Here is a 19091-nt window from a genome sequence, read left to right as displayed (position 1 = left end):
CTGCCTCGTTGCACCACGGTATACTTCAGTCTTCTGATTTTATTTAAATATCCTTTTTCTATATTATTGCAGATCAACGTTGCGGTGCAATGTCTCAGCACAGATTTCTCCAGTCAGAAAGGTGTGAAAGGATTGCCTTTGCACATTCAGGTGGACACTTATGAGGAACCACCGCCGCACGCCCACACGTACACGCCACCCTCGCATCGTGGATATTGTCAGATCAAAGTATTCTGCGATAAGGTAGAACTGAATTTTATTCGATAGAATCAACGAGTTTACTGGCAGATGTTGTTTGGATGTATTTTGGCATCGTGTATTTTCTTTCTTGTAAAATGATAAATACGTGGATGTTTATTCAGGGAGCCGAAAGGAAGACCCGTGACGAGGAAAGGAGAGCAGCGAAGAGAAAAATGACGGCTACCGGGAGGAAAAAACTGGACGAATTGTACCATTCCGTCACGGAGCGCAGTGAATTTTATTCCATGGTGGATCTTCATAAGCCACCGGTTCTTTTCTCGCCACCGGCTGAGCACACTATAGACAAGGTACTTGTCAGGATTTCTGATCGAAGGAGCTGTTCAAATTTAAATAGAAATATGCAAGAACTTGATATTTGCAAACAACGATTACCTTCCTCTGTATTTGTCTTCTCTTTTTATTTTTCAACTATGTAGACACGAGCATGATAGTATTTTATTAAGAGAATATTCTATGTACCTTGCAACACGTTTAACATCTTCACGGACACTTTCACACACACGAATTCAATTCACGAAATTAAATCACATCGCAATAAACGTTCCGTGAACGTGTTAATTGTCTGAACACGAGATGTCAAGACCAGCAAGGTTGTCTTTAACGATAAACTAACAAAATGCAATGAGAAATCAGGCACGATATGTCTGCGTAGTATCCACCACAATCCTCTGCTCTCAACACCGCCAAAACTCTCCACTAACCGCAACTCTTACATCGCCATAACAAACAATAGCAATTTCCGTGAAAGGATAGTACCCAGCAGATTAGCGAATCACTGATACACTTTAATTATGAAATACAAAATTCTCTCTTAGACAACTTTGATCGCTGCAAAATTATTGCAACCCTCTAGCTTGTTCCTTAAACCTTTCAAAGCGAATTAGTGTACTTTCGAAGCACTTTCGGAATCTCTGTTCAAAGGAACGCGGGGAGTTGGCATTTTTCCTCGCGTTCCTTTTGAACAAAGCAGAAAAGCCATCATGCCGAAAAAGTACACCCCCTTCTGAAAGGATGAATTCTAAAATGGGTACACGCGGTTTCCATAGAAGGCTCGTAAAAATCAATAGAATAAAAAGAAAGAAAAAAACATATCTGTTTCTTGTTTTCCACGACAGTTCTCGACGATGGAGTTGTCGGGCTTCTACGGAGGTGGCGGCGGGGGCGGTGGCGATACAGACACATCGTCCCTGAGTAACGGTGAGGGTGGAGGATTGAAGGCAGGGGGTAGCAGCCCTTATCCTGCCTGCGGCAGACCCAGCTTGCCGGCCCTCAAGTTCCACAACCACTTTCCGCCCGACAATCTGACTAGCCTCCACGACAAGAAGGACTCGTTGCTGATGCAGGTGCAGGAGCTGCAGGGCTCGGTGCTGCAGGGAGTGCAGCAAGCTGGTCTCACTGGCACCGTTGTATCCGGAGTTGGTAACAGGCTACACTTGCAGCAACAACCACCCCATCTACGGCCGGCCGACACCGAGGAAAGGGTGATGCTGTACGTCCGTCAGGAGTCGGAGGACGTCTATACACCGTTACACGTCACACCGCCGACCGTCCAGGGACTGTTGAATGCTGTAAGAAAAAATCAAGGATTAATTCTATCGCGACGACACCTGTTCGAAACATACACACACTCGTGTCAGGCATCCCTTGGACATGTAATTTCCTTGAAACCTGACGAGTTTAAATCGTCCGGGCACGGTTCCACAAAGGGCAGGAATATTCCGTACGGTGATACGATAGTATTCGGAAACAAATGTGAAACGTTACATAAGTAGAGGCGCGTTAAGCCCGGGTGCGTTCGAAAGTACGATATTGCTCGATTCCATCGTCTATATTTATACCGTACAGGGGAACGTTTCGAAACCTGTACGGTAACAAATCCCTGATAGAAAGCGACACGCGGAACGTTTCGACGTTCGCGACGTTAACCGGCGATATCTTGACGCGACCAATTTATCACGTTTCTACGTGGCCGTGTTCGATTTGACGTTAGTGCCCCCGGTATGAATAATGAGTGATGCGCGAGAGTAACACGAGATATACAAGAAACACACCCGTATATACGTATATATTATATATATATATAAGTATTAGCTATGCATGCGAGAGCATACCACACCATTTATTAATACCTGTTGCACCGTTCCATTACGCTGATATTAATATTAACGCGCATGCATCACTCCTCCAAAATCCTCATTAATTAATACGATACGAGTGCGATGGATCACGCACACGATAGATATCATTAACCCCTGAGATCGCGAGATCAATGCTTTCGACGTTAGAGGTGCCATTCACATTGGATTATTGACCAACTGTACGCAGATATGGTCACGTTGTTATGTGGCAGAAAAAAGTGGAAAAGAACGTGGTATTTTTTTTTTTTTTTCTATTACAATCGCGATTTTTTATTTCATACGTTTCGTCTCCCTTTTCTTAAATAAGAACGAAGGACGATATTAAAAATGAGTGAATTTTGGTATTGGGGGTGGAAAAATCAAAATTCATCTATTTTTGATATTATCTTTTATCATAGAAGATAGGGGGATTTTTTTGTCGAGCAACCCCTGTTTCTCTTTTTCTCTTCCTCCCCCTCGTGTGTCTTTCTCTTTTTTTTTTTTTTTTTTATTTGTCTATCTCTGATATGCGTCGCGTCGCTTCGCAATAAAGAGCCTCCTTGGTAAACCGCCTACGACGACCGATGGTCCGCAATCACTATCAAAATTCTAATGTTCTACTTTTTTCTATTTTACAGATTGAGTCAAAGTACAAAATTGCATCCTCGAGTATTAATAACCTCTATCGCAAAAACACAAAGGGGTAAGTTTAGTAGAGTGTCATCTTTACTTGCATGCACCGCCCACACGTAGTGCATGCCATAACGGTGACATTGCCTGACTCTCTCCGCCTGGTTTGCTAGTCTCTATCTGTCTATCCCTACTTCCGGTACCGTACACGCCCTTAACTTCTTCGATACGAGCTATTCAATATACATATTCTCTCTAAACTTCTGGTACCTATGGATCTCTCTTCTCTTCTCTTCTATTTTATTCGTTCTATCTGAGGAACACGAGGTTCCTCGTTGGCCACACTGATTCAAACGAGCTTTCTCGTTTAATCCACCGACTAATCCGCTAATCTGTCCACTCTTCCTTAAGTCTTCTATTTCTATCCTGTCACGAGTGTTCCCCGTGCATGCCTGCCCGCTTGTCTGCTTGCTTGCTTCTCCGCATGTATTCTCCTCTAGGATCAGCGCATGTTTCTTAACTCTCAAACGCATCACGCACTTCATCCGCATGGATACCTGTGTTTTTATTCGTGTACTATTTCTTGTTTATACACTGGACGGAATTCCTGCTCTCTTGTAATTTACTTTGGGTCGACCGTGACTTCAGAAACGTCGCGTCGCATTGATGAAATCGACAGACTTGCTGGAAATATCAGACGTTATTTAAGGGTAGAAATGACTGAAGGATTGATATATTGTCACAGGGGTGATTTTTAACTCTCTTGAATGATTAAATTATTTAATAAGCAACAAATCTGTCGTAATATCAGAACACGAACGACGAAGTCCCGTTTCGATCGCACTCTGCTTAAAATACGCATCGTCAAGCGAAACGAAAGCGAATACGCCAGAATGCGATAGAATTCATATTTCCTGCCCCTTAACACGAAACGAATACATATATAAAAGCCGGGTCATACGATCTCGTTTCTACATTCTATATAAGTTTCACGCCTGTTTCAAGTACACAGAGAATCTCGAGTTCCGTTTCTTTGTTCGTACCTGTGTGTATACATAACAATGTGTTTCTTTTACCTAGAAACCGTAGGAATATCTCGTAGACTATATAAAGTATCAACAAATTATATTTGTAAATATTGCATGGTATGAAGGGTTAAATACGTCTTTTTAAATGGAACTATATAAATACATATTTTTCTTTTTCAGATCATACGGTCTTCTATCTTTCAAAATAACTTTCATACAAGATATTCCTACATTTTCAATTAAAAATGACACACTATGCTATTTAAATTTGGATAAAAATTTTAAGCAGGGTAGTCTCGTGTCCTTCTATTTCATTTTATTAAAAATCACATCGTCATCCTGTTGCAGAATTACAGCGAAAATTGATGACGACATGATCCGATACTACGTGGACGAGGATCTCTTCTTGCTGGAGGTGACCCACTCCAGAATGAACCCGGACCCGAGTAACGATCGCAACCCTAACAATCCCGGTTCACCGGGTGATCCCGGCGATCCTGGCGATCCACCCGCGACCGCTGGTTACGACGTCACCCTGATCGAACTACCCTCGACCCCGGCTCACGTCGCTCATTCACCGTTAACGAACTCGTCGCACGGTCACGCGCACGTTCACGACGGTGGCAACACGTGAAGCGACGATGAGACATGCAAGAATGAAAGTATATTGTAACATGTAGCTTTCCGTTTTGTGTAAATAAGTCTGAGAGAAGGAGCGAGAGGATAGCAGCCGTCGACGATCGCGGAGTATCGTCGACACGGTGCAATGTGAGAAAGGGACGCTGGGACAGTCCGATCGGAGAGCTTTTCAAGAATTACCCCCAGTTGTTGAAAAGTATCGTCGTGCAAGCAATGGAACAGGATCTGTAAGGATGGATCTTTGATCGTGTTAATTACGATTGTTATCTTGCCGCAACAGTGCTCGAAGAAGTTCGTTTTAAGAAGAAACAACCCTGAAGAGGATCGAATGGAAGATGATCGACCCTGCTGTACTTGGGACTCCATGTGATTGGACTTCAAAGAAAACGAGAAACTGTTCGTAACTGTACAACTTAAGAAGTCAAAAAAGAAAAAAAAGCGATTGTTAGTTTATAGTGATCGTCTTGTGTATCGTTTTAGAAGGCCGCTGGTTGATTTGATGTACAGGCAGTTCAATTACGAGTTTCGTGTATCTTACATTTCTGTATTTTTTGATTATCGATGAAAGAGAATGTTATGCAAAGATTGGCTATAAACACTTTGTTATAAGATTGTAGATTAATATCATTTTACCAGGTGGTGGTTATCGTCAGTATTACTTTTTCAACTGTTTTTGAATTTATAAAAGCTCGTGTATATATACAGGAATTGCTTGGTTAATTGAACAGCCTGGTAATAACGGCGAGGTACTCGAATCGAAACACAAGATCGCGAAAAAGTATATCCGTAGCCGTGCAAGGCGACTCGTTATTTTATATTTTTGTTTGTTTTCACTTGTGAACAATTTATATCGATGGTTGTTAGCTTGTAGAGTAAATCGTGGCGTCGTAGTTGAAACGCGAACGCGATCTATTATAAATCAATCAAAATTGATTTAAGGACTCCCTCTCCGACTCCCTGTATCCCCCTGTTAAATGTTAAGTTATACGTATGACGTATAGATGTATATGAGAAATCAATTGTATTTTATCGTATCGTCGATTTAGAGTTTAAATTCTTGTTTACGGCGTTCAAACCCTCGAACGACGGTAGCCGGGTCAATCGTGACCCAGTGCTCTGACAATACTCAGAATTATCAAATAAAAATCTTACATACATTAAGAAAATAATAGGATCTAAAGAAATAGTAGAAAATTTAGAAACTTCAGATGAAATTAAAATTTTTAAATCATTGGGTAGGATCGATAGAGACTCAGCTCCGTCATACGAGGGTTAGTGAAAGAACAACGCGATTGATTAATCTGTTAATGATCGGGCGCGTTGATCGAGCAAGCTTTTATTTTATACCAAGACTATGAGAACTCTTAATGTCGCCATTCCAAGATAGACGGGTGCCATCCAAGCATTATCTCTTCATAGCGTTACGTTCATACACTTCTGTTCGATCTTGATCGGTTTCTCAAGCACGCGCGATAACGTCACATCATACCGAATGATCAAGGACCTCTAATATTCCATATGGTTCGCGTGAAACGCTGCCAATTTCTTCCGCAAACTGTTCACCTTCGTATCTCACTATTTATACGTACCGTTCAAGGAGAATCTTAATACTGATTAACCATTCTTAGGATACTTCGCCGTCATTCCAGATGCTCCTGAGTAGCCCAGGATCCTTTTGATATTATTACCAAGAGCAAGTATTAATCAAATACGTAATTTCTCAAGTTGGATGATCATGAAAGAGGACACAGCTTCGTGTATAAACTGTTAGTAGGGACTAGTTATGCGAAAAATTTCGATGGAATCACTGTCGCGGTTCATTGCGATCAGCAATATTTAGGATAGATAGTTGTATCGATATCTTTAATAAACCACAGTCGTTGTTAGAATGTTAGCCGATCCTTTGAGGACAACCGATTGAACAATTTATTTCATTAGCGATCAAGAGTGTATCATGGAGTGTTTTATTATAAAAATTCAAGTCAGAATATGTACGTTGACTTTCACTATGTACGTCCACTTGCCAATCTCTAAATCACATATATTGTATATACGTCGATAGTCCTCAAAGGATTAATCACGTGAAACCCGAGTTTATCTTGTTTATGGCGGAAACTACTCTGTGTAACTTCGTCATCGTCGTAGCTTTCGGATGAATGACAAGATATAAAACAATAAAATAGCCTGCGGTCGTATCGTTTTTAAGGTTGAAGTAACATTAACGTGCCACTGGTGAAAGCGAGCCATTCGTCATTCATAAGTATAGTGATTTTGTATCGCTCGCATGTACATACGTGTATTATCAGGTGCAATTTAGACTTTTTTTTTTGGTCAGAAGGGAATATGAGGGAGAGTGCTCTACCAGTTGCCTTATTTGTTCGTGTTCTTTGCGTGCAAGGATAACAGGCTCTCCTTGGGCTCATCCTGGGTCCATCCAGGATTATAGACCATTGGTAGGTTCTTCTTCTTCTACACTTACTTTTAACCAAAATAAACCTATATTGCATCTGAGTGTACACACACACACGTATACATACTCGTATTGCACCCCTACAAGAAAAATGATTCAAGTTTGAATTTTTTAAATTTCTGATGAATTATATGTACTTTTCAATTACCATGAATAATTAATTTTGAAATATGTAACTTTTTTGGATTTTTGTTTGTATCACTTTTCTTGTAGAACAGCTATACATAAAACACTGTCATCAATTATAAAATCATTGTTAGTTTACGTTTAGATTCGACTAGAGAAAAAAAACTCATTGTTATACACACATATTAAACCACGACACCGATATCAAAGCAAGGATCAAAATACGCTTGTAAAATGCATATTATTATATGAGTACTATATTTTGTTACATCAATTGCAAGACAGCATATAGTTTGATATTACTAATTATATATATATACATATATATATATATATGATTCTATTGACTAGATCTACGTAATACGTATATTATTATTAATATTATTATTTTTATACAAGGGGTGAGTGTATCCATGGTGCGAGAATGAGAGTAATATGGAAGGATCGAAAGAGGAAGAAGAGAGATAAGAATGAACGTGGAAGAATGAATGAAGAGATGAAGTATGTCTGAAGTTCGACGGAGAAGAAGAGGTATTTTAGAAATATGAAGATTGTTAGCGTTGCTCCATGACATTTTTATTCATAATCAATATCTTCCCCGACACCCTGCTCATTTTATTACCATATAAAGTTAGCCACCCTACCATCGACCCACCCCTCGAATCATTCTTCTTTGATCATTTGCAGTTAAGTCTCGATAGACTCGTCGCATTTGCAGGAACGAATCTTTTCTTTTTTTTTTTTTTTTAATCGCTATAGTATCATCCCTTATAATCTTTACGTTTATTAATATTATTAATTAATGTTATACATCCATGAAAGGCAGTCGCGTTACAGTCAGGAGAAGACCTCGATCGCAAACGAGACCCCAGTGAAGAGACGAAGAAATGAGTATAACGCGTTTGTTTTCTTTTTTTCCTTTTTTCTCCTATTTTTTATTTTGCGTCCAGGCATAGTTTTTAGAAGAGGAGCCGATTCGTGGCCTTCTCCTGAACGTTCGTCAGCCATCTCGAAATCGTACTTAAAACGACGTAAACGACGATGCGAAACGAGCCGAAAACGGCCTCGTTCTTTTATAGATGTTGTTAGAACGTGTAAGAGAAGAAAAGAAGTTAGTGTGTTGATGATACGGCCGATTTTAGGCCTAGCGCGCGCAGTGTACTGTTTTGTTAAGGAGATGAAGAAGCAGAGACAAGTTGCGGAACAGAAGTGAATGCGAGAATATCGAATATAATACCGTTTTCGCGTTGTCTTGCCATCGTGAGATTGTGCCAGAGGTGATATTATATTACGCTGTTTATTGCAAACAATAAATATTATATTAGTACGTTTTATAAATTGCGCGTTGTTCTTCGTGATCCTTGAAATAATTCTTCAGGTTCTCGAGGACCTCTAAGCTCGTGGATTTGAAGGACTTCTAGACTGCAAGAATCTGCGAATTTGAGAGATTTTTAGTTTGGAGACTTCAGAGTGCCAAGGACCTCCAATTCCTAAAAACTCCCAAATATCTCTGAACCATGCAAATTTTTCAATCCTCCAAATCCTCCTATTTATCAACATTACAATTCCAAATCCTATACAAAGACTTATTCATCCGAAATCCTGAGAATAATTCTACCAATCCTACGATCTTCCATAAAAGCAAATATGAATCCAAATAATCACCTATAGAATTCCCATTCACAGAGATCAGCTAAAAGTTTCGTCAAGGGCTTCCATACCTCCTGGAATATCGGCAAACCTGTTGGTCAAGATATTTCTGGGCATGAAAAGTTATAAAAGAAGGGCCGGGTAAAAAGAAGAAAAATAAAACGGAGCCATAAAATCAGATGACCGGAAAGTGGCTGACAAACTCTCAAAGAGATCCGCAAGAGTTTTATAGATGAGCTGCTTCGAACACTAAGGATCCTCCATTGATAAATCATAAGATATATCATTTTTTATATTCTAACGGTCACATAAATAAAAAAAGAAATGACATAAACTCCCCTCGATATCGTTTAATGGCGTCTGGTTAATAACTAATCAAATATTCGGGAATCGTTCCCTCTGCATACATTGAGGATCATCGATTTTCATATAACACTGCTGTGCGTCAGTATTCGTGGACATTGATGATTGTGTGGCGATATACGACCTTGTAGTGGGACACTGGCCCTAACCTCATCGATTCTTTTATACTCGATACTTTTCATCGTAGGTGAAATTCTATAATGATCAACGAGTCGCGTTAATGAAATATTAAAATGACATTAATCCCCTAACCTCAATTCAGAATTATGCAATTTGTTTGCAAACATTCTTCAGAGTACCGAACAAGGTGATACACACTTCTTATCAAACGAAGAGTACTTTAAGACTGTTTACAAGTACGTAATGAAAAAGTGATCCTGAGGCAACCGGTTTCCAGAAGGAGAACCTCGGATGGCGCCAATACAGGATCTTGAACCAAATTTCATTAGTCCGTCTTGTTATCGAAACTTGTTCATGCTAAATCAATATTTCAATCGGTCAACTCGAACGTGAACTAAAAGGCTGTCAAATCCTTTGATCATTCTGTTGGACATCGATTTCCAATTAAGCGTCATGTCAGCTAGTCAGACAATGAACCCGACACCTTTTCGTAGAAGGAAAAGATGAACGATTCTAAATATCCTGGTCCTTCTAAATAATTCGTGGGTATTTTTAAAAAGGTCTGGTTTAGTATCCTAAAATGTCAGGCCCTTTATATATATTTTGACAATGACAGAAGGTCCAACTGAATGTAGAGGCTGATGAAAAAGTAGGTGACCAAATTTTGGTTGAAAAGAAACTCCACACCTACGTTCGGATAACCTTTCCTCCTCTTCTCAAAGTAGCATATGCTACCAAAGTTAGGCTACTTAGCACAGATAGGAGTATTGAGAAATTTAAATAGGCACGGATTTAAAATGATAATGAACATCAGTCTTTGGAGGAATTTGTTGAAAGGAACGAGGTAACAGTTCTATTGAAGACTAATGGATGGACTTAATGGTATTATTCAGTTCGAGATTTATTAAATATCGCAAATGGTTTGTAAAGTGTGATCGGCGGTTCAGTGACACAGATTATTAATAGCCTGTTCGAAGAAAGGATGAGATTAGCATGGAAAAAGAAGAAAGAAGAAATGTTTGCCTTGTTTTCTCCCCTTCGCCCTTTAAGGAACAGTTCAATGAACCATGGAATGTGAAGTTTATATCCATCTCAAGGACTGGTACTACCTTCTTTCGTTCTTTTTTCCTGAAGCCTTGCCCTGATACCGTGTTTTCGTGAAAAAGACCAGTCTGACCATCGTTCAGCCAAGCCCCAAACTAATCGTCGAAATTTCTATAAATAGACACGTTTCTCGATCAATTCTAAACATTCCCGATGTTGATACATTATTTATTTATTAACTCTACATAGTATCAGAGTCCGCAAGTATTTATTTTCTGCAATTATTAACCGCGATGCAATTTACTACGCTTTTAATTAACCACTGAAACCTTCAATACCAATGTGGATACGCGATTCAAGTTTAAATCCCTGACAAGCAACTGTGTAACCAGTTACATTTGATATTACATGACGTTACTTCCCTTAAGAACCGACGTTACACCTGTTTAGCAAGAAGCAAACAGGATGCAATTAGTGTTGAGAGACTTAAAAGAATTAATGAGCTAAATAATCAATAATGGAATAATCTCTTACCAATGACATAATAATTTCCTTTCACTCATCTAAGATGAATGTATCTAATTCCTAATTTAAAGTACTAATACCAAAATCAAATTTGAATACAAAAGAAGAAATGCTAGTGAAACAGGAAATTCCACGAACATCATACAGGAAAAAGCTTCTGTTTCTCGCTAAGAAATTTGAAAGCAACGAGCGAAAACTACATGACCGATATTATGTACACGATACACGGTCCGAAGAAATTCCATTCATCGTGGATCAAAAGGAAATGCACGCGGTACGTTGGCATCTGCTATGGTGCACGAGGAACACATGGCAAGTTCACGGCCGTCCCTTACGTGCAGCCTTCACCTCGGCCTCTTCAAGGCCAACACGAGAATCCTACTCTTTATGCAAATGCTCGTGTGGACTCGACATATTCACATTCGACAGAAGTGCTTTCGCGCGATAAATCATAGTTGAGCCGGTTCCGTCGCCCGACTTACATAATCAACGACGACGCAAAATTTCTATCAACCGCTACATTTTTTTTCCTCGTTACATTATATATTCGTGATTCGTATCGGGCAAACGATACGGCGACCCGTTATCGAACGAGGAACATTAGATAAAATCGAGAAAAGAAGACATGGAGCACAGTGTTTGCGAAATGAGTTCTTCATATGGAATCATTAATCAAATGAGCGGACTGATTCGATGTCATTTATCACGACCAACTTCTGAATCTTTCTAGTATAATCATCTTATGGTCGTGATAAACAATCCTATTAAGTTTGGAGCGTGACACAGTTTCGTGACATAAAAGTACCGTAAAATACCACTTATGGCATATCAATTTAAAGATTAAAAATTAATCAAAATAACTATCTTTCTCATTTGAAGATATAAATTAGTGAACAATATTAACTGTAAATTAGTCAATCCATTATTTATTTCAATGAAGAATTATTAAATTTGTATTAAGAATATCTTCTGTACGTTTATGTTGTCAAATCGCACCCTCAGGATCAAGTATTAAATCATTCAGAAGCTATCTCTCAAAGTTCGCGAAAAATTCGTCAGCTTCAAATCTGGTTCACACCCTCTGCCCAACTTTTAGCTCGCTCATGCCTCGATGGTGCTGTTCGATCGGTAAAAGAACAACAGAAGAGCCCGATGTTTCTCGTGACTCGAACCTGCTGGGGGCAAAGAACAGCTCAGAGCAACGAGAGGGGAGAACGAGCCCGTTATAAGCACGAGCACCGGCTATTCAGCAGCTTAGCAACTTAGTGTCGGTCCCTGAATCCCTACTGGTAACAACGACAGGGACCAAGACTCGTGTTCCTCCTCGCGTGTTTATTTTTCTTCCGGTTCCCGTGTTCACCGACGAACGATGGACCAACGACGTCGAACGTTATCACCCGCAATGATGCTGACGATGGTAATGATGTCTCTCGCGATGATCTTGTCGATCTCTGCCTCCATCGACGCAGATCAGCTGGGAAAATCGATGATCTTCGAATCGTTGGAGGAGGTCCAGCACGACGAAAATGATGACAATGCGGTGGTCGTCGACGGTGAGTGACGATCGACGTTTTCTTCCCGCTCGATCTGTTACATCAAGATTTAATAACTGGATTTCATTATTTTTTGCCAGAGTAATTAGATATTAGTTAAAGTTTCAGATGATATTCATGATCTACCTCAACCATGATCAACGAGGATTTAAATGAAAGATTATTTTTCACGTCGTACATTTAACGATCAGTCGTTCCTGGCAATAATTAGTCGATTAGCTTGATGTAGTATTGTTACCTCCTTCGTTGATGGTTGGACATCGATCACTTCAAGATCCCACCTGAAAGAGGAAGAATAGATATTAGTACAGTGATTATGTGGCACTTATCACTCTCAATGATTAATGACACGAGTTCAAAGTTTACCGTAAATATCATGTATATGTAGAAAGAATGAAACGTGAGTATTGAGAGACGAGCAATCATCATCGCGTTCCATACACGGCAAACGGAAGTCTTCCAGGCGCGTACCAGCCTCGTCCGCTGGCGTGTGTGCGCGCACCTGTGTGTATCCTGGGTCAGCGAACTCGCCGTCGTGAATCTGGATGGAATTCTATTGTGATATCTGGCCTCAAACAATTTGTCACCGCTCGATAATATGACATAAAAACTGTCCTTTAATTTCTTGGAAGTAGCGTGGGCTTGTTTTTTCAGTAATTAAAATTCCACACAGTACCAACGCTATGTCAACGATTGATGAAGAAGATCATAAGAATACGGTGCAATATAGGCTTCTTGATTTGGTTTTCATTTTCAGAGACCCTAAAGAGAACCTAGGGACCCTACATTTCTCTTGGTGAAGAGATATCTAAAATTTGCACGGGACTGTACAAAATATACAAGCATTGTTAAATTGAAATGTATAGAAGCTAGTTCGATGACTTATAGATATTCTTGCGTCAGATTCTTCTAATTGTAAGGAAGATTTATGTGGCGAACATGAGGCACCGTAAGAAAAAAAAGTAGAAAGCCTATGTCAATCACACGGTTTTCTTGCGAACATGTCAAGCACGCACTATACGAAGCGCCGGACAATCTGCATTCATTACAACGGTAGAAGATGTGTCATTCTTTGTCAGACATCGTTAATGCACACACGTGTACATGTGTACGTGCCGTAGCAAATATTTAATGCCTTAGTAAACACGGCGACATGTTCGCAATCCTATCACGAACCTCTCGGAAAGGGAGAAGCTGACAGTAGAAAAGGAGTTTCTTTTAACGAAAAAGAAAGTAGAAATCGGTGTCCTTCCCAAAATTAATCGTTTATCAATTCTTTTTGCGCAGCTGCCAGCGACTCGGATGCTCCATTCGAGGCGAGGGAAGGTCGTGGTATCCTTTGGAACGGTATTGCCAAGAGCGAGTCTTGTCTGACGTCGAAAGGCGATATTGGTCGTTGCACCAGCTTCAAGGAGTGCTACCCTTATTTCAAGATTCCTGATCTCAGCGCCCTCGACGGCTGGGTTCTAGGCGTTTACGATACCTGCAGCTACGTGCGAGATAATGGCCAAACGACTTTCGGTATCTGCTGCTCCAATGTACTTCCGGTTATCATTCCACCCTTGGATAACAATGAAGAACCCATTCCAGAGGACGTCCAGGTAATCGGTCGACCTAGGTGAATCAATGATCAATAGAGATTCTTAAATTTTTAATGAACATAATTATTATCATTGATAAGACTCACCGTTTAGGTTCCCTTAGGATAAAAACATTTTTGAACATGGATCATGGAGCTTCGGGTAACTACCGGGAACTCGTAAAAATAGTACGTGATACGAATTAAAAACATTGGATCCGACATAGAAAGTTCCACTTCTAATGTATCTGTCGACGCAATTTCGCAAACGGTCTTTTACGACCCCGGTACAACTACCGTGCCAAATCGTACCACTCTCTAATCCCGATTCCTTTCTACAGAAATTTGAACGCTCTCTCGATGTTACAGGATAACGATAAGAACAAAGAGCAAGGTATGAAACCAAGGCCGCAGACACCGGGTATTGGTTCCTGGCCACCGCCGATACCGACGCATCCACCCGATCACACGATACCACCGTTGCCCACTCATCCGCCGTTTGAATTACCAACGATCTCGACGATCAAACCAGTTTCCACGTCGAAGAAACCTGGCATCGCGACGACCTGGCCGACGAAAAAACCTGGCTGGTGGCCGGGCGCGTCCACCGTATCGACGCCGTCGACCAGCGAAAAACCGTCCGGGACCATTTCCAGCATCGACGCGTCTCAGTGCGGAGCGAAAAACGGTAATCAGGACCAGGAACGCATCGTGGGCGGTCAGAATGCTGACCCCGGCGAGTGGCCTTGGATCGCGGCGCTCTTCAACGCGGGCAGACAATTCTGCGGTGGTTCCCTCATCGACGATAAACACATTCTCACCGCGGCTCATTGCGTTGCCAAGTAAGTCTCTGATAAACGCGCGGCATGATAAAAATCTTAGGTAGAGTCTTCTTCGTCTTCGTAACAGTTTCTCTGGCAACCATTAACTGGTTGTTCAAGGCTACTCCATTCATCGTGGACAATGACTCTGTCTTGTTATAGGTACATTTACTTGTAACCGTCAACAAACGCTGAATGGAAAAACAGAGTTACAGAGCAATAGTCTTGAACCACTAATTTGTACTCTATGAAAAATAAAGCTTGGTTCCTCTTTCCAGCATGAATTCCTGGGACGTAGCAAGGCTAACTGTTCGTCTAGGTGATTATAATATCAAGACGAACACTGAGATCCGACACGTCGAACGACGAGTGAAACGAGTGGTCAGACACAGGGGTTTCAATGGCCGAACTCTTTATAACGACATCGCTCTGCTCACTCTTAACGAACCAGTTCCATTTACCCATCAGATACGACCTATTTGTCTCCCAAGTGGCTCGCAACTGTATTCTGGAAAGGTTGCTACCGTCATCGGTTGGGGCTCCTTGAGAGAAAGTAAGAGTTGAAGAATTGTGAAGCTTTGATTTCGTAAGAATGTCTTGTCAGATAAATTTGTGATACTGTTATCTAGGTGGACCACAACCGGCAATACTTCAAGAAGTTTCGATACCCATCTGGCCCAATAGTGAATGCAAGGTGAAATACGGTGCAGCAGCGCCTGGTGGTATCGTCGACAGCTTCTTATGCGCTGGCCGGGCTACAAAGGATTCTTGTTCAGTTTGTATCGTGACAGTTCATGATTATACGTGAATATTGATTGCGTTATTAATCGTATCTTCTGAATTGTAGGGTGACAGTGGTGGTCCTCTGATGGTGAACGATGGACGCTGGACGCAAGTAGGTATCGTTAGCTGGGGTATCGGATGTGGTAAAGGCCAGTATCCTGGTGTTTACACTAGAGTAACGCACTTCCTTCCCTGGATTTATAAGAACCTAAAGTAAACGATGCAACAGGGAACACGTTACTCCACCTGTTTAATAAAAAAAAGTATCTCATTTTGGTCGTTGTCACCGTCACATTAAACATCATGTGTTTTATACATGTAAAAATAACAGCATCCGTTTTCTATAGCTCCTTCTTATGCGATAAGATTCGCACGATTAAAGCGAATCGTGGTTGCTAAGTGATAGACCGACATCTTCATCTAGAGATAAGTGATCAGGCAAGAAATATAAATTGTAATAAAATATTTTATAGTATACTATCCATATACAATTATATAAAAAATAGTTTTACAATTTAACAATTCCTTCGTTATATTGCATTACTCCTGTCGCAAAGCAGGCAACATTTGGACTGTTTTCAATTAGATCATTGACGCTCCAGTTAATACTACGTGTCGCAGTTGCTCACGTTCAGATGTTGCATAATATTCCGTGCTAAAATAAATAATACGTTTAACGATTGAATAGAAAATATCCTGTATATTGTACGAGTTAGGGTACCTTGAAAATAACAAGTATCGTAGTTGTCGTCAGGTTGCGGAATAAAAGGTGGCACCGCTTTGATCGGTTCGTTCCAAGGGAACTCTTCGAAAAGTTTCATAGCTCTTACTTCCGTGGCAGAAGGCCGCTCATTTTGATCTAAAGTGAGCAGAGCGTCTATGGCTTGCGTAGCTGGTGCTGATAACGCTTCTTCGTCCTCTGGCCAAGGTACGTCCCTTGCCAGAATATTCGCAAATACAGCCTGCGGTGTTTCGTCGTTGAAAGGTGGAACACCGGTGGAAAATTCAAAGAGACATACACCCAAGGCCCACCAGTCTACTGCAGGACCATGGCCTTGCTTCAGAAGCAATTCTGGAGCTAAATAATCAGGTGTTCCAAGTATACGATCGTCCGACCGATTCGCTCCAGTTTGAGCACCCCTTCTTACCGATTTTGGGGTGCGATAAGGTGTATAACAGTTGCCTGAATTTGCTGGTGTCTTTATAGGTGATATATCATGAGGAGAACGATGTTCCTTTGAACTATCGTCCATAGGTACCTCAGGAGCTGAATTCGACTTGAGCGTGGGTGGAAGTTGAAATCTTGTAGTTTTGATCAAAGGCGCTGTTTCCTCTTCAGATTTCTCCTCCTTTTCTTCGCTATTACATCTCTGTTTCGTAGACGATACTGGCGTACTGAATGCAACTCTACCTCCCGACCCATTCTCCTGTCCTCCAGTTACATTGCTAACGTTACTCCCTGGTTTAATTGATTCAGAGATGCCAGAATTCATCGGACTTCTGGAAAATATAGAACCACGATTCTTTCTTTTTGGTGTTTTGTCAACGTCAAGATCCATCGCGCTTATTTCGCTCGTTAGACCAGTTGTTCCTGTTACGGTTCTCTTTCTTTTCGAACCCCTAGTAAGCGTGCTTATGCATGTACTCAGAGGACTCGTGTGAATAACGGGTTGCTGAGATTGTTCAGCTTCTAACGTCGATTCGTCTTCTTCCTCTTCGACTAGATTATGATTAAGCTGACTATTGACGCGAATCGAAGAAGCCTCACACGTGTGATAACTTCCTGAACTACTTTCTTCGTCATTTTCCACTATACAATTGTTCCCTGTATGTACTCCCAACTGAAGATCCTCGGCAGATTGGAAAGGAGTAATGCCAGATACGCGGGAGTAGTCGCCTGATGTAGTAGCAGAAGAATATAACGAATTAGGCGACGACTGCGTTCTTGTACAATTTCGTTGTAAAGCAGACAGTAAATTAACACCGGGTGTGCTTTTATCACTGAGACTGGATTCGCTTCTAGACCTCTGTCCAGAGCCAAAAGACAAATGGGAGGTCAGCGAGAGTAGTTGCCCAGGAGTTCTAGCGCAAAGGCTAGGAGTACAATTTACTAGATCAGATATCTCAAGGTCTCTGTGCAACGATATTTTACTAAGCCCAAAATCTGTGAGCTTAACGTGTCCCTCTTTTGACAAAAGCATGTTATCCGGCTTTAAATCTCTATGTACAATTCCATGAGAGTGAAGATATTCTAACGCAAGGCATACTTCTGCGGTATAAAAAGCTGCCATGGACTCTTCCATGTAACCATACACACCCAGCAAGCTCTTAAGATCTCCACCCACCATGTATTCCATTACTAAGTACACACTGCTAACAGATTGCAGTGAATAAAATAACTGAACACAATAAGCGCTATGCGTTAATGCCAATGCATTTCTCTCAATTATCACCTGTGAGGCCATGTTCTTATTTATCATTTCGTTTTTCTTCATCACCTTAATCGCATATAACATCTCAGGATTTGACCTTTTGTAACCAAGAAATACTTTACCAAATGCTCCACGACTTATAGGTTTCACAATTTTGAAATCTTGAATTTCTGGTACCTAAATGATAAGCACAGTATTAAGTAACAGTACAAGTAATTAAAAATGTAGTTTACTAATAATTTATCTACCTTTGTTGTAGGGTTAACAATCTTCGATATGGTATTAAATATGGAATTGTCGATTTGTTTGCTTGTTGACGATTGTTGCGGAGTACGCTCTCCAAATGGAATTTCACGTCCATTTTCTGAGTCATTATAGTTTGCGCAAACATTTTCATCGTCCGTCTCAGAGATTTGATTATTACCGTTTTGACATGTATTTGGCGAATTAATCGCCGCCTTTTCCATTTAAAAAAGTAACCTATCTAAGTCCGAGAGAGGAATTTACATAACACAACGTAAAATATCGAAACTCCGATTTATAAAATAATTCTGTGACTCAAAAAACATGAAGTTTTATTCATCGTTCTTTCATATTTTACGTTTTTCTCCCGTGTATTCAAATAAACTTTAACGGCTACCTGACATGTTTTAAAATCAACATGTATATATATATATGTACACAAGTATCAACAAGTATCAGAGTATCAGCATAGCAGTATGCTGCAAGTTCAAGATAGTTGAAAGTATCAGAACCACCAACTATAATCATTTTTTCACTAACAAACATTATGTAGTGTGAATCAAATATATTGAATAATCAGTCAAATTCTTGTAACAGTTACACAAACAATATGATTAAATTGATCATGCACATTTATAATTGACCCCTTTCTTCATAATACATTTTGTTTATAGGGATTTTCGTAATTATCATAAGGTTGCCCTGGA

General features: G+C 40.5%; 3 protein-coding genes across 10 annotated transcripts in view; 2 read left to right on the top strand and 1 right to left on the bottom strand.

The window, feature by feature from the left end:
* grh (grainy head) overlaps positions 1–8033 on the top strand; it is a 92795-nt gene extending 84762 nt beyond the window's left edge. For 3 of the 5 annotated variants that reach the window (XM_034321619.2, XM_034321618.2, XM_034321617.2), the window contains 5 exons: positions 73–243; positions 363–548; positions 1377–1829; positions 3017–3081; positions 4385–8033. In XM_034321619.2, coding sequence (XP_034177510.1) covers positions 73–243; positions 363–548; positions 1377–1829; positions 3017–3081; positions 4385–4670 — 1161 coding nt within the window. In that variant the 3' untranslated portion in view covers positions 4671–8033. The remainder of the gene's footprint in view (positions 1–72; positions 244–362; positions 549–1376; positions 1830–3016; positions 3082–4384) is intronic. The other 2 variants (XM_034321620.2, XM_034321621.2) reach the window with 2 other exon arrangements.
* On the bottom strand, positions 7999–18958 carry LOC117602986 (serine/threonine-protein kinase greatwall). 4 transcript variants are annotated; one of them, XM_076691248.1, is made up of 5 exons: positions 18390–18958; positions 16431–18318; positions 12893–16364; positions 8937–12807; positions 7999–8703 (listed from the first exon to the last, which is right to left on the bottom strand). In XM_076691248.1, the coding sequence occupies exons 1-3, from the start codon at positions 18606–18608 to the stop codon at positions 16318–16320; spliced, it is 2154 nt and encodes a 717-aa protein (XP_076547363.1). In that variant the 5' UTR covers positions 18609–18958; the 3' UTR covers positions 7999–8703; positions 8937–12807; positions 12893–16317. The 4 variants fall into 4 exon arrangements, with proteins under 4 accessions (XP_076547363.1, XP_076547364.1, XP_076547365.1 ...); XM_076691249.1 differs by having other exon boundaries at positions 7999–12560; positions 12653–12807; XM_076691250.1 differs by having other exon boundaries at positions 7999–12560; positions 12705–12807.
* Positions 12343–15926, top strand: LOC117602982 (uncharacterized). The gene is made up of 6 exons (XM_034321624.2): positions 12343–12526; positions 13814–14127; positions 14475–14947; positions 15205–15479; positions 15556–15701; positions 15774–15926. Exons 1-6 carry the CDS (start codon positions 12343–12345, stop codon positions 15924–15926), a joined length of 1545 nt encoding a protein of 514 aa, XP_034177515.1.
* Positions 18959–19091: the final 133 nt, after the last annotated feature.

Source organism: Osmia lignaria, chromosome 12, assembly GCF_051020975.1.
Source record: "Osmia lignaria lignaria isolate PbOS001 chromosome 12, iyOsmLign1, whole genome shotgun sequence".
Taxonomy (NCBI): Eukaryota; Metazoa; Arthropoda; class Insecta; order Hymenoptera; family Megachilidae; genus Osmia; species Osmia lignaria.
This window is presented reverse-complemented; position numbering and strand designations above follow the sequence as displayed.